Below are 27,460 nucleotides of genomic sequence, written 5' to 3'. Positions count from 1 at the left end.
GCCGGCCGGGACAGTGCGTCGAGGGCGTCCGGGCGCAAAATCCAGGAGGCGCAAGTCTAAGTGCCAACCTGGCGAGAGTTTCCGGATACGCTGAATGTTCTCTAGGAAACGTCCGATTATGAACGGTGATCTTCGATATCCAGTGCTCCGCGTCATTCCAGCGACCACGATGTATGTACGCTGCTGCTGACCTACATCTTGAAAATCCCGTAGAAAAAGGCAGTTACTAGAGTTCGGCGATTGAGACGGGTGTTTGAGTGATAGCCGTCTCCAGTGCTGCGTAGGAAATATAAAAACCTCGACGCCTAATTTCTGGCACTACGTCATGATTCTCCTCTGAATCTACCCGAGAGGCTGACCACCGACGACCGAGTCATGAGAGAGTCTAAGATTGGAAATCCGCAGCTCTTCCATATGAACACAATCGATTCCCTGATTATTTCGAACATGACTTGAGCTGCTACGAAGACAGAGCGCGATGAGCGAGAAGTGACTCAGAAGCCGTCACGGGCTTTTTTAATGGGCACGAAGTCCCATTTCAAGGCTTTGTCCGAACTGCAGATCTCCATCGTGACTTTTTGACCTTCAGCGACTTTCTCTGCTCCGAGGCACAGACCACTCGCCATGTTGTAGAGCGGCGCTCCGTATTGCGCCGAGTAGCGCCAGTCTTGCGAGCCTCCCATTTCGTGGCACTTTTTCAATCTCGGCATAGATTTCGTTCCGACATCGAGACAGTAAAGATTCCCGAGCCGCAGATCGTGCTTCTCCGTTTCGAACCACATCTGTTTCTTGCTATGCGGGTCACATTTCTGCAGTACGAACGCTCCGCCTCGACGGAAAATACTGTCCTGACTCTGAACGCACAGTTTGTCTACCCGAATCTGGAATTTCCCGGTCATTGTTGGCTGTTTACGTTTGTAGAGGTTCACGTTCCTCAGTCCTGTGCGATTGGACGGTAACTGCAAGTCGGGGTAGATATTTTTCAGGTACCAATCGAACGATTTGCACTTGAGCCTATTGCGCAGCTCGACCCGAGCCGAAATGTCGCCGAAATCGATATCCTTGAGATCGGGACGCATCCTATAGTAATACTTCTTATAGTCGTCCATCCAGACGTTTGCGACCCTGAGAGAGTTTTTTGCTAAGGTGTCCTCTCCGTTCGATGCTCCGTACGGTCGTCGTTTACGGAAAACGTGACCGACTCTCGAGCATGGCATAATTTTCAAACTCCCGCCACACATCCAGATTCGGAACGAGAGTTCCAGGTTCTCGCCCCCCCACACGTCCATTCCCCAGTCGTATTCTCCCAGACGTCGGAATTCATCTTTGTGAATCGCGAACAAGCCACCAGCCATCGTCGGCGAGGGCAGAGGCGCAATGCGCTCTTTTTCGCTTTTGAAGTAGCCTTTTGGCAGATTGTCCCAGCGGAAATGCATGCCCCAGTTGAAACCACCTTTCACGAGGGGGGAAGGGGAGTACTCGAATGTGTCGGCGTTGATGATGTCGATGACAGGACACGTGACCGTCGTTTGGTTCTGCTGAATCGGAACGAGCAACGGCTGCAACCATCGTTCGTTAACTTCAACGTGACTGTCCAGAAAGACCAGAACGTCCCCGGTCGAGTTGTGGGCTCCAATCATTCGCGCCCTTATCAGGCCTTCGCGTTCGCGAGTTCGAATTACACGAACCTGTGGGACAAGAACAATTTTTCAGAGCTTGGTGCTTGCGTATTATCGCTAGGATTATCAACCCCGTTGAACTAAATCGATGCAGCGGATTCATTCGTGCGAAAGAGCGAAATCGGATGTATCCGGATATGCCCGGAGAAGCTGACCTTCTCGTGTTTCTGAACGAAACCGGCCAGGGGTTCAAGTTCTGCGATGTCAGATAGGTCGTCCACGAGGATAATTTCCTGGAGAAGCGCTGAGGGTGACCGGTCGAGTACGGAATTCACGGTGCGTATGAGAGTGGACCAAGCTTCATTGTAGAAGCAGATGATGACCGAGGCGCGCGGCAAGTCTTTAGAATACCTTCAGATAAGAACCAAATATTACTCCTCTCTTGAAGCTTCAATAAAGGTATCTACAGATCAGAGCAGATGGATTTTCTCTTCTGGATGATTTTCTTCCCCAGATTATTCGAGTCTCCTTCCGGAAAAGCTGAACTCTCACTTTTGCTGTTTGCATAGCGCATCACGCGTGTCAGGCACTCGTCGTCGGAGCCCGATCCGCTCGGAGACCAGCGTGTTGAAAGCGTGTTGTCTATATCCTTCGGTCTTTATTTGCTGATCCTGGGAGTTCCGAATGAGGCCAAGCTTGAAGATATCCTCCGTTTTCCCGAAATCGATCACCTGCGAATTGGTCTCGTCACGGTTCGATCGGCATTATCTTCAATATTGTTCCGGAGACATAGATTCATTTTCATTAGAATCGAGATCGATCTTGTTAAGCGATCTCTGGATGGAGCGACATCTTCCGTGTCAAGCCCTCGAGCGCTTGTCGTCCAAGTATCCGATCCCGAATAGACATTGGATGCGGTTAAGGTGCGTCTCTCACAAACCTTGTCAGATATGTTGCCTGTGAGACTGGCGGCTTCGAAGCGGGTTTTCAAACGGACTTTCTCCTCACCGAAATACGTCAAATAGTAGAACGTGAAAATGAATGTCCAGATTGCGAGAACTGTGACCCAACAGAAAAGTTTCGATTTCATGATCATGTTCTTCTCTTGGAGGGGAGTTTCAAAGCTCATTCTGTTGAGGGAGAGACGGCTTCCGAGGGAGTTTCCACGTTCCGATTCGCTTCCCGTTCTTCCGTGATCACGGAATTATCGTGTCCCTGGCAAATCGGAACACTGTCGTCACATGGCGCCCGGCAGATGGGGTTTGTCACTTCACACTGTCGGATGACCGATAGTCGCGGATTTTTTTCAAGCTCCTCGACTCGGATTCCCGCCTGAATAGCACCATATGAGTTCCTTGTTATTGCTCACGAGGGAAAGCACGCACCGGAGCCGGTCACGGTGGCTCCGAGGAATATCATCCGGCCAGGGATGCTACTGTAGTCTGAGACAGCGACGGGATCAGCTGGATGTAGAGCACTGCATCGGCCGCGCCATCTTGGATCTGAAGTTACCGCGAAGGATGGCGCCAAATGAAGGTAACGAGCGGAATATTCCGACGAGTCCGACAAGAGCACTATCTTTTTAGGGTCTGTCACCGACTGCGAATGTCATGGGTTCCGGATCGATTCCATCGCATAAATTAGGCCTTTGTGTCCGAATTAACTCCACGTCGCTTCGACGTTTCCGTCTCCGAGGTGGTGGGTCGGCTATGCCACAGGGCCTGCCTTGGGTTCCCGGATAGAACATTTACCCATGTAGGACAAGTGAAAGGGAGCTCGGACATCGGAGCGTCCATAAACAGGAGGAATCAACCAGTCTCGTTTTCGAAGAAGCGCCAAGTGCGATCTCCACAAAGATTCAACCGATGGATGGAAGTCGGGAAGAATATCTATTTCCGGGCAGACAGATTCGAAAGGTTCGTCGGGCCGGTCCGAATGGATGAAGTTGCTGATGGGTCTCGGTCCATGAGTCAGAGCCGGGGCCGCCTTTGGGCCCATTGTATCAGACCATCTTGCGCGCATCGGGAACCATTCTGTTCGGCAGATGAGATTTCTTATGAGAAGTCCCGTTTGCCTCCTCATATACACTGGCAGGCGCGTGCCCAGGGTTTTTGTAGGGGCGGGGGGGAAGGGGGCAGGGCCATTGCTTTGGTAGGAGCTAACTACCGAGGAAGATGAGCCTCAACATGGAGCTCTATGGGCCAGAAAGAGATCTTTAGCGCCCCCCCTGGGCACGCCACTTTACCCTGGCGAAGCTGCCGACCGGATCCATGACTGTCCCCCTCGGGACTTTGGACCCTCCGAAAGTCGGGCCCGCAAGTTTCCAGGTCCAGACGAATCAATGATCGTAATAAATGAAGATATCGCTGGGTTGGTTTCGGCACCGAGCGCAAATCCGAAATGACAGCTCAATTATAGTATCATACATTTATTTATTCCGAAAACATTTGGTAAGTCTTTCTCATAAGTTTTCCATGTATCCTCTCCATGCAATATATTCTCCTCTCATGCTATAGCAGCATTATACAATTTTAGCGTGCCGGAAGCACTCGGAGATTCCGCGGCTCAATGCCAGTACCCAAGATCGCCATCATTTGGGATCGTCATGGATGATTTCGAACCTGCCATCGCGAGCTCCTTTCAAAGGCTCAATCCTCTGATCCTGACGGATTTCCGACTATATACAACAAGACACCGTACACGACTCAGCCTCCCCGTCAGCGGGGATGAAGATGACACAAGACCGTATGAGTCGACTCTGGAGACCCAACCGGAGGTCACGCGGACGAGCTCACTCATCTTCACTCCGATGAACCGGTGACGAGGGTTACATAGCTGGCTTTCGGTTGATTCACCGCGATCGGAACAGGCGCCGCTGAATGGACCTTATTCTGCTTCAGGTTGCCTTGGCCTCTGGCTGCCGATACATCTGCCAGGAGCAACTCGCGTCTGATGACTTCGTTTCTCTGCTGTTCCTGGAGATACTTGGACTCGTTGTCGAGCTTTCGCTTTTGCGCCGCGATTAATTCACGTTCTTCAACCAATCTGCGAACAAAGACTCGATCAGTTCGATTCGGCCGGAGAAAACTTCCCAGATTGGTGCTATGCTGCTTCGTCTTCGTCGTAACTCACCTCCGACGTTTTTCTTCGAGCATTTTTCCTTCATAGAAATGACGTTGCCGCTGTTCCCGAATCATATCGGCTTCGGCGTCGAGCTTCCGCTTCGTGGCTACCAGAACCTTGCGAACGAGAACCGCGGTCATTTTCGCTCTAGTTGCCGCTCGGCCTTTTAGGGGAGGCGATCCCGATCCGTTGTGCGCGGTATCCTGGTAGCTGTACCTGATTTTTCCATGAGAATTAAGTCAAACTCGCTGATTGCTCTCACGATGAAAATCCTCGTTCAGAAAATTTCTGTACTACGTACTGGTCTTGGCTCAAAGCGGCCTGGGTTGCGGCCGCCGTCATCACTTGGGCCGAGGTCGAGGAACCTCCATAGATTATGGTTTTCACTAAGTCGTCGAGTGCCATATTTTGTTCACCGTTCACGGCGGGGTTGTTCAAGTTCTGTGGTTGGATGGTGATCGAGGGCTGGAATGCAAGTTTGTCCAAATCAGGGGGGAGAGGGGTTCCTCGTTCCGATTTCCCTTGGCATCTGGATCTGGAGCCAGAATCGAGCCGACTGAAGTCCCTTCTCAATTCATCTTCCAGATCAGGACTTACGTCTTGTTCTTCGTCTCCACTTTCTCCCGTCTCGATATCGGAGAGATTCGCGTCTTCGACGACCGCGTTTCTCGCCATTTGGGATGTCATGCTAATTGAAGGTTGACTCTGTTGTTGAGCGTGAGGAGGGTTATCGACGGTTATGTTGACGGTGTACTGCTGACCATCATTGCCCTGAAGCTGTATCTGGTTCTCATCTCTGCGGACGAAGGAGAAAGTCAGACAGAATACCGTCTCGATCCTAGTCCAAGAGGCATTCGGAACTTCATGGAGAATTAGGAAAAGCATAATCAGACGTCCGGATGATGATCAATTCGCCATTACAGCGGTGTCGGCGACATGTGGTATTAGCTTCAAAGGAACACACCTCTGTGAAAACTCGCTACTCGAGGGCTCGGGAGCGAAGTCCAACTGGATGTCGCCGCCTTCCTCAACGGCCTTCAAGCCGTAACGTCTCTTGAATCCGGAGAGCCAGCCAGCAGAAGCCACGAAAGACTTCACGTCTTGCATCTCCGCCATTCGTTTGGCCGTTCGTCGTATGTCCTCGTCCCATAGCCGCCCCCCGGACCTTGAGGAAGAAGATTGCGATATGAAATTAATCAATGGGGAGCTTAGATCATCATCGATTATTATTCACTCTGCCATCACGGCAAGCATCGCTCACCTAGCGACTTCGGTAACCCAGTCGAAAACGTGTTTCTCCAACTGGGCGAACTTTCCGTCCCTGAAGGTCTTGTCTGCGTCGCCTTTCACGCGACGCTCGACGTCGAACCATTTGTCCTTCTGCACCAAGATGTCGCTGACTCTTCGTCGACAAATATCTTTGCCCCACAACTTCGTGAAGTGCTCTGCGATTTGACGCTGGTTGCTCTGCGGATGTTGGGCCTTGTATCTTGAAATGAAATCGGTCGTTACTCATCGCTCAGAGCGGAAGCTCCGATGAAGGGAACATCATCAGGGAACGCAGCGTATCGATGTCCGAAAGTTGAATACAGCTCATTCACCGGGGCGGCCGGTAGATAACAGAAAGGAACGGAAATTCACCTGCAGATAGCCGTTTTCTCGCGGACGCTCAGAGCCAACAGTGGTTTCCGAGATCTTTTCCGAGATCCCCCCTCCTCACCAACTTCGGGAGACTCGATATCGTAGTCCGCTTGATCAGGATCGAGTAAAATATGCTGACTGTCGTTCCCGACGAGCGCACAATCACCCAGGACCTGCACAACCTGCAGCTGCTGAGGATTGACGACATCGCCTTCCACGCCTTGCATCGGCTCTGCCATCGTGCGCTACCGAAGGAATAGATTCTTCAATCTTGATGCGACCCAAACAATTCAGGAGAAATAACTCAGTCACGTCGATATTGAATCCTCCGCATCGACATGGTAATTTGTCTCGGCATCTTTCGGGACTTAAATGCTCCCGGAAGCATAGTGTGCCCCTAAATGGCGCGAAGTCTCCATATTGGAGCTCGCGAACTTAGATCTGCTACCCATGCCTTGCATAGGCCGACGAGATCGAGATCACGTCCGGGGTGAAATGAACGCGGACCCCTGAGTTCTCGGATCACACGATGATTGAATGATAGCTTTTGCGAGAGATAGGGGAAATAGCTCCCCATGAGTATGATCCTCTCTCTAGCCTCAGGAAATCGGGATCGCCAGCCCGCGTAGAGCTGATATCAACAGCGGATCCGATCGCCGTTTCGGCTCCAGCGCCAAAGGCATTTCCCGTCAAAATGATGGTCCGACCAGGTGTGACAAGGACGGATTCGCGCTGTTCCGAAAGTCGCCATCTAACGCAAAGGGCGCCGGCCTCAATTCTTCGAGCGACTTGTCTGGGCGGCCGATTGGCGAAATAGGTTCAGCTGTCAGCAAGCATAACACGCCACTTGCAAAAGTCGGCTCCTATCATGTAGCCGAGCTTTTCCCTGGCCTTGCCTGGCGGTCGCCCAGCTCCATGTGGCGATGGCGAAAGGAAGTTTGAACTTACGTCCTCTGAAATCACATCGAACTCCCAATCGCACACGGGTTACGTTCATTGGAGAAACATCGCTCACCACAGCTCGCACAACCCGCAGACATTTTGAAATTTTGGCGCGAAATTCCTCCCACTCGGCTTCGCTCAGAGGCTCATAGAGCTTTGACTGCGATGCAGTCGTTGGGCGCTGGGGGCATGTACGTGCAGTCTGTCGTTGTCACCACCTGGCTCCGCATCGGTGGAGTCAGCTCAGAATCGAATCCCAGCCTTGACTCGCCGAGTCATTTCAGAAACCTCGACGGGACGATATTCCTTGTCCAGGGGGCGCTCTAGGTCGACCGCGGACAAGTTTCAAAGCTGCCGCGCGAAATCCCTGAGACTTATCGTAAGCTGCGCATATCCATCTACGTAGTGTATGGTCTCGAGAAATAACTCGGAAAAATCTCATCCTCCCCCAGATGATTGGAATAAGGCTTTCCGAATCATTGAAAAGTTTGGGTTAGGGTACCAAGCGTTTCCGATTCCCTGCGGGATTACGCGTTCATGACGAAGCAGCAGCTCGCCGCACAGTTCTAGCCCGGAACCGGGCTTCAGTCTTCTAGCGAGTGACGTGAACGAGAATTCGCTCACAAGTATTTCAACCGAATATCCACAAGCAGATATAATGGCCTCCAGACATCCCCACAGCGTTTTCCTCCGACTTGATGACCATGTCGCTCGCATGCGGCGTATCGGCTGCTTTGGAGTCTCGTATGATGGTCGCCCGGAGAGGTTGTAGATGTCGAAGCGAAAGATCTGAATCGCCAGGAAGTTTCCTTCGGTTGCGTGGGCTCCGAATAAAAATTCGGAATACCGAATCGCCGGAGGGAATATAGAGTTATCTGTGACGATTCGACCATTCAGACGCGGAAATCCGCAGGAATCTGCGGTAGACTCATTCAGGCACTGGCGGAATTCTCCCTCCTTCCAATTGTGCCCTCATGTCAATGGGGAGGAATACTCCTATAGAGGGGGCGCTACAGAATCTTGGCGCCCGAGGTAGTTCGACGACAAAAGCTGAGTGAGAAGGCCGGACGGCGGAATGACAGCTTCAGCTGATATACCATAACACGCCATCCAGTTGTAGAGCTGATGATGCCATCACCAAATCACCTCGATGCACTCATCGAGTTAGTGATTCCGAAAAATCCATCAAGGTCCGAAACAACGATCCTTGATGGAGCGGAACTCTATCCGATGCCAATTTTTGTACGATCTCTCAACAGAAATCGGGCAATCATAGAAGCGAGCATTTCCTGACTCTGGCGCTTGAAGATTGGACCCTCGTCCCTACTCTCATCTTTTGATCGATAGACCATGCTGAGAAAAGTTCCCGGATCTAGGTATTTTTTTCTCGGCGCCATTCCCCAGCCGTGCTAGTTCTTCCTTTGGAGTCTGATTGACGCTACCACCACCACCAAATTCTCCACGGGAACAGGCCCTCGGTAGAGGGCGCTGCTCGTTGTAAACAATTGGGTCGTTGATGTTGACTCTCTCGTGCTGCTGGAGCAGCTCTGCGCTACTGCACGAATCGAATGTCGAAAGCGGGAAATGAACGGAACTATCATCTGTTGTTCGAGACGAAAGTGAAGTGATTCGCGGCCGAGCAGCATTTTCCGTGCTGTGAATCGAGCTCAAGTCCACCATGGAGCAGAGCACGAAGAAGGAAAAACGAGGCGACCGTGTCGTACTGGACGAAGCCCAGCGTAACAGGAGATCTCGTAAAGCGCTCGATGCTCTCGAGCAAGACAACTACCATGAAGATCCTCATGCCAACCTGATCATGAACAAGAAAGCGCCCAAGTTCGAGGACTCTCTCAATACCGAGCGGAAAGACCGACCCGGGAAGCGGAAAAGTGCTCGTGATTTCAAGCAGGTCCGCTTCAAGAAAAGTCTCGCGGCCTTGCTAGAAGAGGACCGAGCTCTCGGCACGGAATCTCCGAACTACATGACGGCAGCGGCTCCTGCCTCCAAATTTCCGAAACGATACTTCTGCGCCGTTTGCGGGATGTACGGAATTTACACGTGCGTTTCCTGTGGCGCGCGATATTGCGCCAAGAACTGTTTGGACGTCCACCAGGAGACCCGGTGCCTCAAGTGGACGGCTTGAGTCTGACTCTCAGTAGCCTGAGCATGTGTGCACACTGTAAATATAAAACCTTCATCCGTATCCGTAGTGTCCGGTATACACTCGAGTATGTGATAATAAAGATGCCGGCGAAGACCTGACCCCATTCAATATTCTTTCTACCTGAACGCAAATTCCACAATAGAATCCCTTCGATCAAGCGGTACTTTGGAGCGCTACTACGGAGCTACCCACTTCGCTTCGCTCCACTTCTGGAACCAGACCACATACACACCATCGATGGCTTTGGGGTGAGAGGAGCGCTTCCGAATCTCGACCATATATGCCTTGTGCTTATGTGAGTCCCGCATATGTCTCGGAGAGAATTCGCATGTTGGGGATGCCCTTAAGGCAATCGCTGTCTTTCAGATTCCCGATTTGCGCTCCTCAGCCATTGAGAAAGAGCCATACTCCGGGATTTCTTCAAGGAAGCCGTGTACAGACGTCGAGGCGGTCCGAGCCGGGCGATGCTCATAGGGTGGCATCGCGAATTGCGACAGCCTCCAGAACATGGCATGGCATGCGAGGCGAATGACGAATGCAATGCGGCCGAGGAGAGGTTGCCGAGATTCTCATGCGAGCTCGATTGCGAACAGACAGGAGCTCGCGTGAGCTGTGGCTTGATGATACATGTATTATAGAATTTACAACGCTCCCTCGTCATGCCTCCCGGAGCTTTCCCGATCGTCGGATACCGATTCCCAAGCTTGTGAATGAGCGGTTCCCCCGCAACGGCCAAGAGGTGCAGCTCATTAACAGGATGGAACGATTGTAGCGAGTTGCATTTGGAATTTAGAACAATAGCAGGATAGTATACGAAGAATCCGCCCGCGACCCTTCGGACACTCATACTCTCAGGCTACCCCCGGTGGGTCGAGTAATCAATATCCTACCTTCCAATTCCCACCTCCCAGCCCTAGAGCCGGATAGCGATGAATCCTGCACTGGCGACCGAAAAAGGCGACTATATACATGCTGCTGCTGAAAACTCGGTCGATAACCCCGTCAGTTCTCGAGGCGGAGAGAATCCAAGGAGATCAGTGATTTGAGCACAGAAGCTCCGGATGATTGAGGTGTCTTATTACTTTCTCCACAGCTGAGAGGACTCATTCCGTGAATCTCATATGCAGCTCACAATAAGAGAGATGGCTCCGGACGAAACGGAAGTGATAATCAGGCATGGAGCTTCGAATTCCAACGTTTCTCCATTGTCTACATGGATTCTCCGTTTCGGGAAATGCTTGAGGTCGACGCGTTCAAGGATGGTAGTTCCGTGTCATCGAGGCAGCCTGATCAAATCACATCGCAACGACCTGAATCGCTATCCAAGACCGGGCGTTTGTCACGCAGCGGACGCCAGGTCTGGCCATTTCGCTCTGATCAGTCGGAGAAAATCCTGGAGAGGAATCAAGGACATCTCGTGCCCGCGCGGCTCACTTTTGAACTTCGTGGAACTCACCCCGTCGGTGTATAACTGATTGACGCCCTGGGAAATGCTTCATTTGTGCAGAAAACTGCGGATTGGATGCGAACTACAATCGGAGCAACGTTGCTCGAAAGCATGAGGATTTTCTTGAATTCAGATCCAGAGTGTCAGGAGGCGAAAATGTTCGTGAGCGGAACTTTGGAGTAAATTCAAATCCGTGAGGGCGGTCCAATTTGGAAGTCCCAGCCTACCCCGATCCAGGTGACTTTGGCTCCTGCTTTCCACATCGCGCGAGCGTCTTATCTCGCAATGAGGGAACAGGGCGCCGTTTCGAGCCCGCGCGATCCGTTACGAAACTTCATTCAGTGAATCACTCGTTGCCGGTCGGATCGCTGGGACTGGGTGGAATCGGGTTCCGGAAGGCACGGACTGAGAGGATTTCTGATGGAGAACTTTTTAATTGTGCGAATGCCGGGACAACGGTGCCGGAGTTTCAGCGGGAGGGTTCCATGTCAGAGAGCTCCCAACATTTAAGTTCGCTACTCTTCGCCGCTCGGTCTCTGTGAGCGGAAAATGCGAGAGCCTATTATCTTTTCCTCCATTCGGCGTAGTGCCAGATCCATTGCTCAGCCCATCGCGTCATTCATCTCAGAATGATTTATGTGCTCGGGGAGATCGTGTAGATTAATTCATCTATGGATGATAGTATTTCATATCTCATTTGAATGGTCTTTGTCGAGAATAAATCGCATCCTAGGTACGGACAAGTGCTCGAGTGAAGCTGGAACGCGGAAAGGAGGAAGCGGATTATCCGATCCACCTATGAATATCTCTTTCGACCGAACTCTGGATGCCGTCACCGCATCGTGTTTTGGCGCTCAGAGTCATACTTCGGGCACAAAACGACGGCGAATGGAGGAGGAATGGTCTTACTAACCTAGGACGGCAGCCACGACAAAAGCTCCGGTCACACAACGCGTGAAATCCGTAGATGGACTCTAAATTGGCATTTCTTTTGTGCATGACTTTTCAATGACCCTTCCAAAAAGCTCCCCACCACCTTCTCGCTTCGTCACATGTCTGGCTGGCAGACACACGAAGGCACGAGCGGACGGAAGAACGCTCGGGCGGACGGCAGCACCACTCGGGGGACACAGTCGGTCGCACTCGCAATAGCAATAAGTCCACACAAGCGAGACGGCATAATAGTTTTTCCCTTTCGAGTCCTTTAAGAGTCTTCTGCTCTGCACGCGGGGGAAGGGGAACCAATCAGTTCCGCTGGGAATCAGGGGCTTTAATGGTATTTTGCCATTCGAACCAACCACCGGCGAACCTACGAGTCGTCAGTCTGCGAGTTCACGACCTGAAACCTCCGATATAAGCAGAAAGAGGGCTTCTAATTCTAGACGGTCGACTTCATAGCGGCGAAGGTTCCCGTATCGATTTCAGTTCTTTCCTCAATCCCTTTCCGGGAGCAAATTCGAATTCTCATCATTCATGACTCTGTCTGGTATCTCGAAAGAGCCAATCGCAAAGTTCTAGCGATCACGCTTATCATCGGGACGGTTCTCGCATTCTTCGTGCTGTGTTCTACGGTCCGAAGATACTCCGGATCGAAGGCGTCTCTGCGAGAAATTTATTGATGGACGCCGAATGGAGCATGCGATTCGGAATGCGAGTTCATTCTCTGAGATTGACTGGAGCTCAGAAGTGCATTGACACAGCGACACAGCCGAGCGTTCCGAATGCGGGACGTCTGTCGAAAATCTTGACGCCCGAAGGAAGTGATCGATTGTGATCGGTCGTGCGACGCCGCTCTCGTTCTTCATATTTCATCAGACTCACCTCTTTCTGAATATATCTATGAACAATGGCAGTGAGTTACGACGCAGAAAACCTACGCCCCCTAATAGACATAGCGCGTGCCGCAGGAATAAGGAAAACCTTTAACACGACAGGGGTCGGAGAGTAGCGGACGGGAAACTTTTGCATAATTTAAGCGAGCCGATATCGAACTTCGACTTCGACCGGATCGACTTTTTCTCGAGAAGGACGACGAAGGATTTGAACTTCCGAGATTTGAATCAAACCGTCGTCAACTGACCGGGCCGGAGCGAGCGGAGATGCTGGGACGCGGAAGAGGAGAGGAAACCATTCTCGAAAGGATTTGTGGGCGGGGAGCCAGTGGACGGCACGAGGAAGCGGACCCAACAGAAGGTAGTGACAAGCTTTGATTAATTCCAAGCAAGTTCCTCCGTCAATAAGTTTCGGCTCTGGCAGTGACGCCGCAATGACGATGGCCCCACGACGAGAATGGCACAACATCGTCGTTCTGCAGCCCAGAATGCTAAGGACGAATGACGACAGGGAAAAGAAGAAGAATGAGGATGACGGAGAGAAAAAACAGTCGGTGGGAGAGCTATGGCGAGGTGGGAAATAGAGAGCATGTCTGCGACGAGCAAGCGAGATGAAGGCAGACGTATGACGGGTCACAAATAAAGATGAGGAGCGGCGATGGGATCTGGATGGAACCATCAGATGACAGGGTGGGGGAGCATAGGGAAGTCTTGGGAAAGCTACACGGAAAAGCTCAAATTGTCGACAATGGGAATAGAGAAATACGGAGGTTTCAGACAGGAGCCCGCCGATCTGATGGAAACTTGAGCATTATCTGCGGGGGAAACGGAGCCTCGTCTTCGGGGATGCGGGAACTGGGGGAATCGGCGGGATTTTGGGGAGCTTTTCCGTTCGAGGAGCAGCGGTCTTCCGAGGGTTCTCATCCAATCGCGCTTTATCCTTTGTATATTTATGTTTCTCCGTTCATTATTCCTGACTCGATGACTGCGCGAAACGCCATATATCTTTTCCGTGAGCGCGTTGAATGATTCTTTCTGTACACACATACATACATAGAGGCTTCTGCGTAGTTTAATTTGGCACGCGAGGCCGAATGGAGCTCTCCGAAAAGAAGAAGAGCTCCGTGTTCGTCTCTCGAATAGAAGAGAATCTCTCCACGAGAACATTCGACGGGAAAGATGTCAGGGGAAACGGAGCAGCCAAGATTGTCCGCGACGAGGCGAGCTAGCTTGATCGCGTGCTGAGCTTTCGACTCTCTCGAGATGACATTGTGTCGCATACAAACATCGGACCATAACCATCTTGGCTAAGTGCTACTTCCTGGCTATCCATCTGGACGGAGCGTGCAGATCGTGGCTCGGTGCGGCCACGAGTACATGACGACATGGATGGCCCTAAATCTCAAAGAGTTCCGCCGCGAGATCATTAAGGCGTGGGACGACCCTGGCGAACCAAATGGAGCCCCGCCATCTCTTTTCCCGAATAGCACCTTTGCCTGAAGAGCTTCCCGTCTACGTCGCGTCGCTGTTTTTTCTTCGACTGTTGTGTGCCCTCTCAGCGCAGCCGCTTGTACGGAAAGAACGATCAGTGAACGAAGAGAGGCATCCATCCATTCCTACCCCTCCCCTCCGGACTCATTCTGACCCTCGGACGTCTTCCGAGGGCTGCCACGACGACAACTGCTGGCGGACGTTACCGTCAGGAAACGAGGGGCAATCGAGTGTAGGGTAGAGTGGTATGCGAGTGCGGGAACTCATGGGGTCAACCACGCTCGAACCTCGCGGAGCGATGGAATACTGCGGCAAACAACGCTCCAGGGGGGTAGGGGAGGGAAAAGGGAAAGGTGTCGGGGTGGAGGGGGGCCCAGAGCGGGCTACGATCCGGGTCGTCTGCTGATGGGGCAAGACGGAATCGGGGTCGAAGGCTGTGGGGCGAGGCGAGAGGCGATCAGGGATAACTGCGGCTGAGACTTTCCAAGAGTGACTTCAAAGAGATGAGAACGCTCTTGAGCAGTGGCTGCGACGAAGACGCAGTGGGTGAAGGGAGGGAGAGAGCCGAGACGAGGCAAACTGGGCGCGCCAGCGGGTCGCCTCAGAAATGGCCCGACTTTCAGACGTCTTCTGCCGCCGTTGTTATCCGTCCTGACACCAGACGACGAGGCCTCCTCTTGTCGACACCGTTCCCCTGAACGTTAGCGCTGAGGAATAGCGGGCACAACTAGATAACTTGAGACAGAAGAATCAAAAGTTCGCGAATCGAGCGCCCACTGATCAACCGTCTCGCTTCGGAGGCAGCCGGCCAGCAGACAGAGATGAGGGGGTAAGGAGCAAACGAGCTCTTTTCTTACGGAGAAAGGATCCACCGAGCATCGTCGACTCAAATGCCTTCATATAGTTTTTGGCGTCAGCGATTTCTGTCGATTTTTTCGCGTCGCCTCTCGATTTTCGCAACTTTTCCCTTAGCTCTAATCTCTTTCGCACCGACGGCTTTTCGGGGGTGAAGAGGGGAGGGGGTGGGGCGCGGGCTCTTCACGCTGCTAGCCTCTCCTCCTCGCCGATCATAAGTCCATCATGATGGATTCCTCGCTTCGGACTTCGCGCGCTGCTCGCCGCCACCGCATAATGAAGTCTGGAAGAGCACGACGGAGAGAGAATTCTCTTCGGATTTCGTTTCACCGGGAAGCGTCAATTGTTGACAGAAAATAAGGAACCGAGACTCCCACCGATGACGATGGCTCTGAATAAGGAGCTGAGGTCCTAGCCGGGGGCTCGTTTCACATGCGCGAAACTCTGGGCGAGCACCATGATCCTCGATCTTTCTGACGTTAGGCGGATCCCGTCCGTCAATTCAAAGAGTATCTATACGCGATATTCCCCTTCCCCTCCCTGCGTCAAGGCGTGACCTTTTGGAAAAGGGTCTTATGGTTTGAAAACCGTGGGCCTGTTGTCTTCCGAGACGCCCACTCTCGGTGTCGATCTAAATAGCACCTACTTAGTCATAACACATTGAGTCCGCAGCGACTTGTCGTTCTGCGAGGTTGTTTACAGGATTTCGTGACCCATGAACGTTTCCGGACACGATCGTGACACGAACTTCGGCAGGGAGCATGACCGATGAAACAAAATCGTTGCTTTTTCTCGCGGGCTCCGAGCCGCACTGTGACTCTGCTCGTTCCCGATAGATCTCCGCACCACGAGGTTTCCCCTGCGTGAAATGTGTCGACCAGGAGATCGATTCAATGACAATATTTTGTTTCACCCATCCTCTCAGTGATCCCGAAGATCCTCCAATCCCGCCATGGCCGAGCTCAGAGGCTCGGAGAGAGAACCGGCCCTAGGAAAAGAGACCGAGCGAAATACTTTTCAATCATCGGTTGCCTCTGTGTCTTGATCTTTCTCTTCAACGTCTTGCGGCACAGCTATCCAAATACAAACAGTTTTGAACGGGTCGTAAAACCTTCTCGCGCTCGTAGTGGAGTGTCACCCAGCCCACACCACGTTCGCGCGACGAGCCCGTTCTCTTCGAGCTCGGAAGGCGGTGATGGCCACCATGCGCTAAAACTTGAGTCTGCATTCTAAAGAAGTTTCGAAATCGTGAATATTCCCTGCGCCCCTTATCACGTTTCCGTACGCTCTCACAACGATCACATTCGCGAGCCTCTCTGACAGGATTGTCATCGAGACAGAGCCTAGTTTTATCGAGTATCAGAGCCGAGCTGCTTCCTACGTTAGCGCTTCCATCATCGTCTAGCTGCTCACGTTTCATGCGAGCGATCGAACCCGTCGAGAAGGTCCAAGTACGGCGCTGATGCCTGGAATCAAACATCGCGGACCAGATTGAAACTGGCGTGTCTTGTTCCATTGGCGCGAATCGCCTGCGTTTCTTTCCGCCTCGAGCCGTGACGACCGACGAGATGCTTGCTTCGATGGGTGGCCGAGTTCGATGATGGCGTGTTTCGTGAATATCGACCGAATACTGGATCTGCTCGGCTCGCCAATATATTGCTACGGGCTGCGGCCCCCGCCGACCCATTGGCACTTTCTCGACGATTGTTCCTATGTCTCAGAATAGCCTTCAAACGCCAGATGAAAAAGAAGGAGTTGATGATGAGTGGGATCATTTCCTTCGCGTCGGACTGCTTCTGATCGAACCCCTTGAGCGCATATCGGTCACATTATTTTCGGCCGCGCACCTCATATTCCGACCTATTATAATCGAGGGGCTCCCAGGCCGGTCCGGCGTGAGAAAACGAGTGCACGGAGGAAGCGTGGCAGTTTCGAAGGGCGAATGTAAGGAATTGCACTGGCAGCGGCTCGACTTCTTACAGCATACTTGTCTCTTTTCTTCTAGTAAGAGTTTTTAGGGTTCCTTAGTCAGGAGCGGTTTCTCTGCGTACGTGCTCCTCCCGCATGTTCAAGCGAGGATTGAATCTCATGGCCGGAGATGAATTGATATAGAGGCCGGGATATCGGCATGACAAAAATGAAAGAAAAAAAAACAGTGAAAATTGATAGCGTCTACATCAGGGTCGGACATCATGCGGCCAGCCGTCTCCCATGCGTCCGGCCATTTCCCCATCTTTCTCCCTCCATCCCCCCCTCCTTCTCTTCCCACACAGAGCACCCATCCCCCTGCTTCTTTATTTCATTTTGGTGCTTTTGCCTCCTTCATGAACGATGACTCCGTTCAGCCTAGCCCTGGCCGGCGTTGCGACCCTTGGGATGGCGGTGGCGGCCGCCACCGTCATCGTCATCTCCAACGTTTCTGACTGTCATTTAATTTGGTCTTCTTGAAGCTCGCTGCTCCATGTCCCCTCCCGAGAGATGTGTGTGGTCGGTAGTGCGGCGATGAGTCGTCGTCGCTTGGCCTACAGCGGACAACTTCGCTTTCTCATTTCACTTAGCCCTCACCCACTCCTTCCACTCCATTTTTCTCCTCGAAGGCCCCCCCAGTCCCCCGTTCCGGCGGCACAAGGGCAACGCCAGAGGCTGTTCTTCGAGGCCCTTCCCCAGGGCTTGCTGGCCGAACAGCAAACGGCGGCATGTCCGTCTGTGGGAGCCATAGTCATCCAGCTGAGATCTCATGGTGGCCTCTCATTCACTTCGTTGACTGCACAAAGGCGCAAATGGAGGAGAGTCTGCCGCAAGCGCCGTCCTCGCTGCTGCTGAAGCTGTCCCGAAGCAAAAAGGAAGAGTTATGGTTTTATTGAAGTTCTTTTTCCCTCCTCCCGGTCCTCTTCGAGCCATACCCCAGTCGGAGCCTCCGTGGTCCCGTTCGCCGCCGACGTCATCGTCGGCGACGACGACGACGGCCCTTAGTTCTCTTGCTCGCTAGACTCGGCGGGAAAAGGCGCAAAAGTTGAGAAGAGACATCTGGGCGCCTCGCTGGCTGCCCGCCTTCGTCGTCGCCGCCGATCTGAGCCGAATTCGCAGCCATTGACGCCGCCGCTGTCGACGAGGGCAAACGGGGAGCAAATGGCAAGGGCAAACGATAGCGAAGCAAGGGAAACGGGAACAACGATGGCAAGCGAGCGATGGCGACTGAACGAGAAAATGAGCGAAATAGCAAGAAAGCAGCTTGCTTTAGGATGCTTTCCTGAGACGGATTTCATTTTCCAAATGGATCCGCTCGCTTTCTCTCACGAGAGCAGCTGCTGCTGTCATCATCGGGCTCGTGCGCGGACCAAGCGGGATTCGGGCGTCTCAAGCCACGGGTCAAAGAGAATATTTAGCGCGCGACCGACTCACCAATCCAGAATCATTAATTCCGATGGAGGACCACAATGGGGGCGACTGCTTGGAAATAAGCGACGTCAGAGTGACCACACACTGAGGAAAAAGTGACGTCTCTATGAGCTTTCCCCTGAGCAACGGAGGATTCGATATTGACATGAAGTTGGAAGAGCGATGTCATTGCGACTTCTATAGGGTGACAACAGTCAACTTCTCAAGAGGAATGGTGATGTACTGATTTTGGCGAAAGATCCGAGACCCGAGTCATTGCTTATGCGAGGGTTTCGGACTAATAAGGGGAATACGCGAGAGTGACGCTGGAGTCGAGTCCGTGTTCCGAGTCAAGGGACATTTCCAACCTACGAAACAACACTCTGCGGCAAGTTGACTGTGTCTCGAATCTCATTTGACTCTTTTACTTTCGGTGAAACCGCGCATCGATGACTTCAAGACTTCTTTTCGGACCAAAGATGGGATAGGTGAGCTGTCTCTGACAGACACTCTCACTGCGGGTAGGATTAAGGATCAAGGTATGCGAGTCGGCAGTTCATGCGTCGCCATTGCATCCTCTCGGTTCCCGACCCAGACCCCTTGTTCTCAATAATCACTGGGGACCCTGATTCCCCAACAAGAAACATCGGCCGGCGTCTGAATTCGAGCCTGGGACCTCCCCAAGCAAGAGGCGTCGGCGTCTCCATTGCAGCGCGCGGTGATCCCCCGATTCGTTTCCCCGAATAACTGCCGGCTGGTGAAATGGAGCCTCTCGGCGGCGCCCGAGACGAAAAGTTCCAGGGCTTGACCATGATCGTCGGTATTCGGATCGGAAACCTGTGGCAGATGGACGTCATTTCCGAACGTCTCGAACTCACTACTCTCTATGCGGCGAATGGAGTGGTCTATGATGATGATAGGAATGAAATCCTGCCGAGCTTTTTGCCTGAGCGATTCTACTCTCTGAAACCCAAGTCCGATTATTATCGCTACTTCAGTCAGACTTGTATTGGTACCTGCTTTCTTCTTGAATTTCCTGGGAAATATTTCGTGACGGATGATGCTGATAGAGCTGATCTCCGCTTCATAGCAAATGAGTGAGATCGGATTAGGACACGAATGATTCGCAGTCGTGCTGCTGCTGCCCATCGTCCTGTTTCCTTCGCGATCATCGCTGGATGATGAGAGGGGTCCAGGGAAGCCTTAGTGCGACGTCCGGGACCTCTGGTCCGACCCATGAGGCATTAGCTGGAATTTCTCCGGCTTCAGTTTACGTGATTCCCGAATCTCTCGAACATCGCAACGCCCCCCAACGGAAGCATCATTGACGAAGTACGTGCGTTCATCGAATATCTCTTCCCCTTCCCGTGAGAGAGAACGCTCAGCTCGCATAGCGAACGAGATTTCTCCCTGAGCTGATGCTGTTCCCGATGTAGATGACCATGCTGTAGATGAGGATGACCATGGAAGCCGGTCTCGACTCGGAAGCGAGAGCTAGACATTAGCTCAGCGCGTCATCAGTGCTCCGTTCCGTGGCTATCAGAACGTACTACGCGCAGGCTTGGAGAGCGGGCCGTCGGCCAGAAGCGGAGCTGAGTTCGTCTTGCGATACAGCAGAGCTACGGACGAGCGCAGAAGGGAAAAGAGAGCAGAGTACGCTACTTTCTCTTCCTTCGTCCGCGCGAAAGCGATCCGAATGATTGCAGTAGGCTGTAATTATAGTGCGATTTGTTCTTATCAATGTGTCACTCTGCTCATCATCAGCTTCTGCTCGCTCCCGCTCTTGCTCCCACCTTCATTACGCGAATTTCCTGCGGGGACGATGCCGAAACCCTAGCCTACACCTTTAATTCAGGAAGGACAGAGTACGGGAGTTTCGTTCGAGTTCATCGCGATGAACTCCATGGTGCATCCCAGGCTGAGAAGCTGAGATCGGGGTCGACGCTTAAGGCCCGTACTTCCTTCCACAGAGAAATAGTCAGAGAAAAAATTGAGACCTGCAAAAACTGGTCGTTAGTGCCACCAGCACTGGTAATTTCGCCCCTCCCTCCTGGTGGAGCTTAATGCTGTTTCTTCCGGACGTCGTCGAGCTTCCCCTCCCCTCCATTCTTTCGGAGAGAAGTCGGCTGGGGCCATCTAAGGCGTCGGAGCCAATGTACTAACTGAACCCCCTAATGAGTGTCTAAAGACCGTCGGGCACGACTGCCTTGTTGGTTGGTTGACTGGCTCGCTCCGCTGCAATGCGCTCTTCCTACGTTCGTGGGCTGAAGAGAACGAGGAACTTTTGAATAATTTAGCCTGAACCCCCACAGGTCACCTCCCCACTGTCAACGTCTCTACCCGGCGCGCTGGCGCGCGTCAGGGTCCTGTGGCTCTCCTGTTCCAGGTCGACTTCTCCCCTTTGTGGCTCGCTTCGAAGCCCGCGATGTTCGACTTGCGCAGCCCGTCCCGAACACAGTCCACACTTAATTAGGGGGCCGTTGACGTGGAAGACGCGAGCAGAGGAGAAGAGACTTGTTTACTCTCTTCTACACACATCCCCTTCCATTCACAACACGAGGCGTTGCATGACCTTTACGAAGGGAAAGCTCCACCTGCTCGGCCCGAGATCTCGACGAGCGACTTCCAGATGATAATAGGGCTTTTCCTTCCGTGGCACGTCTCCCCCGAAATAATCCATCTATTCAGGCGAAACTATAAATTTCGCACATCTTTGGAGCCCGTTTCGGTTTCTTGAGCCCCTCCCGCTTCTCCCGGAAATATGAATTCGGTGACGCCGCGAAGCACGCAGATTATTATTAATGAGATTGGAGATGCGTTCACTTAGCCTGAATATTCATCAGTCCGGTGTTGCTGCCGTTCTGACCGGAGGTGCCACAATCGAGATAACCGAAAGGAGACCTTTCCAAAGTTTAACAACACAGCTAGAGTTTTAGGCTGATTAGACGCTATGTGCGGCACGTTTCATTAAACCACCGAACTCACTCCGCCGTCATACCCGCGATGGCACAACCGCTGAATCGTGCGGTCGGATGGATTGAGGAGGCACGGCGAGCGCTGACCGCGGTCATGGTAACAACAGGAAGCTAACGCCAATCACCGCGATAGGAACATTGAGAACACTACGAATAGTACATACAACGGAGGGGGAAGAATCACGAGATAGTCCGATAACCACCGTTAGAACGAATCAGAGATGGGGGTTTCAACGGAGAAAATCAGGGATCAGGGCGGAAATACATGCGAAGAAGGAGCGTTGAAAATTCGATTTTGGATCTTGTGCGCACGCGGTGAACGAGTTATGGGTGTGCCACGATCCGCTAGCTCATTCCTCTGTTGGTCCGCGGCTCGAATACTTGGGCTTATGTACGTTCAAATGCTCGTATGTCAGCATGGAGTACCATACAGGGAGCCGGGGGTTATCGTCACATATGGCTAGACGATACGAGGGTCGACGGCTCCTCATGCCGCTCCTCGGTCTTTCTTGAAAACCCGATTCTCCAAAGCTAAAATCGCTGGGGATGGATTGGAGACTCCGGGTACTTCGGTGGTGAAATTATAGAGGAACACGAGCTTTCCAAAGTTTTGCTCCAGACAGGAACCTAGAATCCGGGAGAATAGTGGGAGCCCGTCAGTGTTAGATTGGAACTACTGTTCTCAGCGCAGAGAAACTGGGGCGCTTTTCCTCAGCTAATGGAGGAATGCTCCGGCAACTCCGATTTCTTCATCGCTCCGGTCTCGTTTCCGAGCTACTTGAACGCCTATGTCGACGCTTAGCTTCATCATAATCTCATTCTGTGGATGTCATTTGCACTGTCCGGGCTTGACCAGAGAGCAGGGTTTCATTGAAAATACGATCCGCTCACAGCATCTTCCTCCGGTCCTCTTCTTTCAACATTTCCCGCCCTGACCCGCTCGTCTCTATCGCGAGCCGAGTGAGCTCGCTTCTTCCCTGCGGGGTGTGAAACCGACAACTACTGGAGGTCGTCGGTCGCCGTCATAACGGTTCGGAGGAGAGACTTCGGATCATACGTTGTTAAGTCATGAAACTAGTCTTCGCGACAGACTATATTTTCGAACGCTCCAACGCTTTCGCCGCTCGAGATAGAATTTTTTATGTGACTGATGATATTAGACCAAATTTTTCTGCGCGGAACCTCTCAAATCGTCGAACACTTCCGTCGGGTGAGCAGGAGCGATCACTTCAGACGGACACCTGCAATCAGTAATCCGATCCCGCTGCAAAATCTTCCGCCCGTCGACTTCCAAGATCTTCGTGGTTTGGGACGGAATTCCGCGAAAGATTCCGTGACATTCGTGCCCTCGGAGAGTAAACAAGTCCGAAAAAAGCGGCATCTCATCGGTCGGCAAGACGTGCGCAGTGAAGTCGCGTTCGTTCCAGGCTTCCATTCCATTCTCAAAATTCATCGATCTGGGTGTGCCTTCGACTCTTGGGGAGAATTTTCACGAGAATCATCAGAGAAGCTTAGACTCACAAACAAAATGGTTGAAAATATCCTATGAAGCTCGTGCGGCCAACTTGCGGGAGAGGGAACATTGAGAGTAATAATTAACTCGCTAAAAGCTCTCATCGACTCGGGTCGCGCTTTCTCAGGGTTAATAGGAAGCCGTCGCGTCGTCGAAAATACTTCTGTGCGAGATTGCGCTCTCGGAGAATATTTGAGCGCGCAGCCGAATTGTTCAATTTATTTCGCAGGCCGAAGCGACGGAGCGGCGAGACGCCGACTTGGATAAAATACTGATGGATTTTAGGCCCTCGCTCGCATCGATCCCCCCTCCGACTGCCGGGCAGCGTCTCCTCCAATTCCTCGCTGCCGATCTCCTACAATGTTCCGCTTACGTCAGGCGCTGAGGGCTCAGATCTCCCAGATGAGCGAGATCCCCGAAGGTGCTTGTCGTTCTCGAATGTTTCTTTCCGGAGGAGCCTCCTCGGCTCCCCGTCTGGATCGTGGTCTTCCAGACTCGAAGCCTGAAAGCCTTTGAGCTCCCTGTCGCCGTCTCCATTACCTGGATGGCTGGCCCTCTAGCGAGACCTTCCAACGAGGGACCCCGGGACGAGTGTATTCGACCCCGAATCCCTCCCGGATAGCTCCCTAGTTCCCAATCCTGAGTTTGCCCGGCGACGCCCCCTCGTATTCGCCCCGTTTCGAAGAGGCTTTCAGACATTGGTTAGCATTCTACGCACGTTCTCCATCACCCACGGGGACGTTCGGACTTCATGAGCTCCGTTTTTGGGGATCGTATCTCCCTCATCTGTGAGTGTGTGCGGAGCCGAGAAGCGGGGGTATGAGGCGATAGATGGCGGGAGGTTGACAGGGAGCCCTAGAGGGGGGTTCGCACACCGAGTTCCAATCAAGCCCTGGAATCACGGTCTCCACAAATCGTCTCAGGGAATCATGGGAGAGGAGCTTGGGTGAAAAATCGTCGCTCGAGCATACGAATTCTGAGTCGCGTAGGGTCGAAGTGTGAATTCGTTCCCCAACTCTGAGAGCGAGCACGCGTCGCTCGTCAAACACCTGAAACGGATCCTCTTGCAAAAAAATACGAAATCCCTCGTCTCGAGCTAGACAGAGATTCGAGAAATCGAGATTGGCTCCTTCTTTGGAGGGTTTGTGACTTCGAGAGGGTCCCCATTCTCTATCCCCCAACCATCGCATTCGGAGTCTGAGGATCCGATTTACGGAACTCGATATGCCTGATCATGAGGGAGGAGCGGGGTACGCGGTGATCCGAGCTCCTGGTAACTCCTTCGGAAGGAGTCTCAGAACGTTCTCATAAAAATTACGTTTGGCCTTGTCATTAGTATCATTAAGGTCCGCTACTACGAGAGCTTCTCCTACGGCCCCGCCGTCCGCTCGCGGATCCAGACCCGTTCATAAAACCAGAGAATGGAAGGCCGAGCACCAGACACCCTGCCGCACATTGAATTGGGAATCATCCCGAGCTCGACGTGAAATTTGAGACACTGTTCACAAAACAGCAGTATGCTTCTGCCTAGCGCTCATTTATTGAAAGCCTTCGTCGGTAAACTCCCTCTCTGTCCGCTCTCAGTAATAATCCGGCGGGGTTCGATCTGACGAGCCATTTGATCGCCGATTGGATTCAATTGTCGGTCTCGGGGTAATAACCCGATCCCGGGAGGGGAGAGGTTTGAATTCTGAGCGAGCTCCTCGGATAGCCAATGGACAGTCTTCTATCGAACGGACATTTTATCACGAAGTGCGCGCAGAGAGGGAGGGGTCACTGACAAGGAAGAAGGAGCCGAGCGAAGGCGCATGAACGGAACCGATGCAAACTTTTCGGAGAACACGCTATCGGGTCGCATGTTGTTCGGTTTGCCGAAGTTCGATTAGGGTGATGAATCAGATTCCGAAATTCCTCCGACATCGCCCCGACCGAAAACTTATTTTCGAACTCGCGGCCATGTCGCATGTACGCCCATGCCAGGCTTCAATGCTGCGCTTTTCCTTGTGAGACAAGAATCGGTCCCGGAGAAAGACTGAATCGCAATCCTCGGATAGGATATCTGCTGCGGAGGGGAGGATTTCACGAGGAGAACTCCCAGAGATTCGACGGCGCCGGAGCGAGGCTCTGAACCATAGGAAAACCAAAAGTTGATTGAAAACACACTCGCAAAGGAGCGATAGTCGAGATCAGATCCTTTCCCCTCGATCTGTCAATAAGTCTGATTTCCGGAACCAACTGAACTATCCATGTCACTAATCGGTTTGAGTCTTGGCTCGAGCGGATCGGGAACCGGCATACCGGAGCTGATGGAAGAGCAAACAAACGAGCCAATCGACGCGCAGACGGTGATCTCATCATCTCACATCAAATCCACAAAAACGAGAACAGTGTTCATTTTATTCACTTTGACCTTCCTGTAGGGACATTCGCAGTTCTGAAGTAACACTTCGTCGGCGAGCTTCGGATACATGCACTGAAGTCAACGGTACGTTTTCGTCATGCACTTTGATGGTCCGACGGACAAGAGCAGAGAGCTGAATCTTTGCATCGACCCTTCTTCCCACAATTCCTGATCGTCTTGATCATCGGAGAGCTCATGAATTTTTTCAGAGGCTTCTCGGTTCGGGGCTCGTATAATCACTGAATACCACCTCTCCGTACAATCAGCCATGTCGGACGAGTGTATCATGATTCACGGGAGATTAGCGAGGGAGGGAGATTATATACGAGACATCGCCAACGTTCCTCCCTATGATATGGCGGCCGCAAGGGTCATGTTATAGCCTGTTCTTCAAGGTTGACGTCGGGAATGAGGTGTTCCGAATTGAGCCACGATCTTGGGAGCACTGTCACTGGGACATTCATTCAGAAGGCTGAAAATCCGAGCTGGAGCTCCCATCCGCTCTGCCAACTATCCTCATTGGAGGTGGGGTTCAATCAGCAAACACGTGCGGGAGAGAATGAATGGAAAGTTCATCTGTGGTCACGTTGGAGCTCAATGGGCGGGCAGTCCGATCTGCTGGGGAGCCCTACATAGCAAACTGGGGTCGTGGAAAGAGTGTAGGCAACTTATCTTTCTTCTGGAAATAAATGGCAGCCGGAAATAAAGGCCCTGTTATACTAGTCCACCCCGGCATACGTGGAGGCACGGGAGCATTTCACAACCGAATATCGCATCAGTCGCCGGCAGAGGGCTCCCAGGTAACCCAAAGCAGGAAATAGTCGGAAATATACTGCGCCGACGATGCGACGGAGAGCTGTAGTGAAGAGAGACAAGCAGGAGGTCTTTCTATGGAGCAAATTGCAAAGTAAACTTGGGCTCGAATTGAAGGCAATCTTTGAATAATTGAGTCGAACCGTCTCTCCTATCTCTGACCAGTCATCCGAGTCAGGTATCCGACCGAAGAGTTTCCGAATGAGAAGAGCGGTATTCTCCACAGACGCCTACACAGCTTGCTATCCACGTCGTTGCTACACAGAGAGGAAGAAGCTTCTGCTGCCGTTCTTGCAAAAACTGCGATCCGGGAGGACGGCTATCTAGGTGTGTGTTTCGTTCCGCTGCTTAATCTATGGGATAATTTCCATTCGGAGGAGCACCTTTTCGAACAGCACTGCCGCCACGCTCCCGAGCCTCACACCAGAGCTCTTCCTATTCCAACGCTGAGGAAGAGACGAGTCTGATTTTTCTGAATAAACTGGGCTCTGCCTTTGGGGTTTGGATTCCGGAATTGATTCCGGACACTTGAATCTCAGGCGTTAACTCCCATCAAGGCGCACCGTGTTCGATGTTACGAACGTGCCGCTCGGATCCAATCCCGATGTGTTGCGGCGACACGATTCCCATGAGATCCGTTCCAAGTCTTCGCGGGAGTAGAGTTTGACCCGGAGCTTGGTCGATGTCATCGGGTCGCAGCTGCGATATCAATTAGGATCTCCTCTCTCGCATCGTGCCGCAACCCTTTTTCGACGCATTTTCATGTTCATGAGCACTCGACTTTCCGCTCACAACGTATTTCCAAGAACGGGACGTAAGAGCGGGCGGCGTCGCATTCGGCATTGAATATTAGCCGCGACGGCGGCCGTACGGCATCGCATGCGGCGTAAAATCGCAAGAATCCGTGATGCTTGGAAGCCAGCCGGCCGTCAGCAGTGCTCACGCTCAGCGATGGTCGTGAGTCAAGAAGCTTTTTGCTAATAAGCAGCGTTCATCGTGATTTCCTCTTGGATCTGTTTCCTTCCTATTGTCTATCTCTTGTGACTTGAGGGCTGAGCCAAGGTGGGGGCGAGTTGAAGAATACCACGAGTCACCAAGACTGACCAGGCTTCGCGACCTCGTCTTGTCATTCGATTCGCCATCAGTTTCGCGGCTTCGGAACAATCAAATATTCGTGAGAGCGTTTGGCGGCAAGTTTCACAAGTTGCGTCAGATCGGGATATCGTGACAATAAAAAGTGAAATTCTCCCGCGGTAATGAAATGAA

The 27,460-nt window shown here is 52.4% G+C and overlaps 3 protein-coding genes across 3 annotated transcripts; 1 reads left to right on the top strand and 2 right to left on the bottom strand.

Annotated features, from left to right (window-relative positions):
• Nucleotides 1-494: 494 nt before the first annotated feature.
• Nucleotides 495-2,748, bottom strand: LOC100909279 (polypeptide N-acetylgalactosaminyltransferase 11). The gene is made up of 4 exons (XM_029112462.1): nucleotides 2,572-2,748; nucleotides 2,172-2,365; nucleotides 1,835-2,030; nucleotides 495-1,688 (listed from the first exon to the last, which is right to left on the bottom strand). Exons 1-4 carry the CDS (start codon nucleotides 2,746-2,748, stop codon nucleotides 495-497), a joined length of 1,761 nt encoding a protein of 586 aa, XP_028968295.1.
• Nucleotides 2,749-4,266: 1,518 nt separating this feature from the next.
• On the bottom strand, nucleotides 4,267-7,400 carry LOC114828410 (uncharacterized). The gene is made up of 8 exons (XM_029112461.1): nucleotides 7,332-7,400; nucleotides 6,384-6,628; nucleotides 6,004-6,231; nucleotides 5,707-5,907; nucleotides 5,340-5,538; nucleotides 5,044-5,207; nucleotides 4,752-4,952; nucleotides 4,267-4,664 (listed from the first exon to the last, which is right to left on the bottom strand). The coding sequence occupies exons 2-8, from the start codon at nucleotides 6,620-6,622 to the stop codon at nucleotides 4,421-4,423; spliced, it is 1,476 nt and encodes a 491-aa protein (XP_028968294.1). The 5' UTR covers nucleotides 6,623-6,628; nucleotides 7,332-7,400; the 3' UTR covers nucleotides 4,267-4,420.
• A 1,463-nt stretch (nucleotides 7,401-8,863) lies between these two features.
• On the top strand, nucleotides 8,864-9,579 carry LOC100902750 (zinc finger HIT domain-containing protein 1). The gene has a single exon (XM_003746807.2). The coding sequence runs from the start codon at nucleotides 9,004-9,006 to the stop codon at nucleotides 9,466-9,468; it is 465 nt and encodes a 154-aa protein (XP_003746855.1). The 5' UTR covers nucleotides 8,864-9,003; the 3' UTR covers nucleotides 9,469-9,579.
• Nucleotides 9,580-27,460: the final 17,881 nt, after the last annotated feature.

The sequence above is a fragment of the Galendromus occidentalis genome, unplaced genomic scaffold, assembly GCF_000255335.2.
Source record: "Galendromus occidentalis unplaced genomic scaffold, Mocc_1.1 scf7180000077504, whole genome shotgun sequence".
Taxonomy (NCBI): domain Eukaryota; kingdom Metazoa; phylum Arthropoda; class Arachnida; order Mesostigmata; family Phytoseiidae; genus Galendromus; species Galendromus occidentalis.
This window is presented reverse-complemented; position numbering and strand designations above follow the sequence as displayed.

Coding starts and splice junctions, on each gene's coding strand:
- LOC100902750 (XM_003746807.2), top strand. CDS start 9,004: ATGGAGCAGAGCACGAAGAAGGAAAAACGAGGCGACCGTGTCGTACTG.
- LOC100909279 (XM_029112462.1), bottom strand. CDS start 2,748: ATGAGCTTTGAAACTCCCCTCCAAGAGAAGAACATGATCATGAAATCG. Junction 2,366..2,571: donor CCGCCAGTCTCACAGGCAAC/ATATCTGACAAG, acceptor TCGAACCGTGAC/GAGACCAATTCGCAGGTGAT. Junction 1,689..1,834: donor TCGTTCAGAAACACGAGAAG/GTCAGCTTCTCC, acceptor CTTGTCCCACAG/GTTCGTGTAATTCGAACTCG.
- LOC114828410 (XM_029112461.1), bottom strand. CDS start 6,622: ATGGCAGAGCCGATGCAAGGCGTGGAAGGCGATGTCGTCAATCCTCAG. Junction 4,953..5,043: donor GCCGCTTTGAGCCAAGACCA/GTACGTAGTACA, acceptor AATCAGGTACAG/CTACCAGGATACCGCGCACA. Junction 4,665..4,751: donor CTCGAAGAAAAACGTCGGAG/GTGAGTTACGAC, acceptor CTTTGTTCGCAG/ATTGGTTGAAGAACGTGAAT.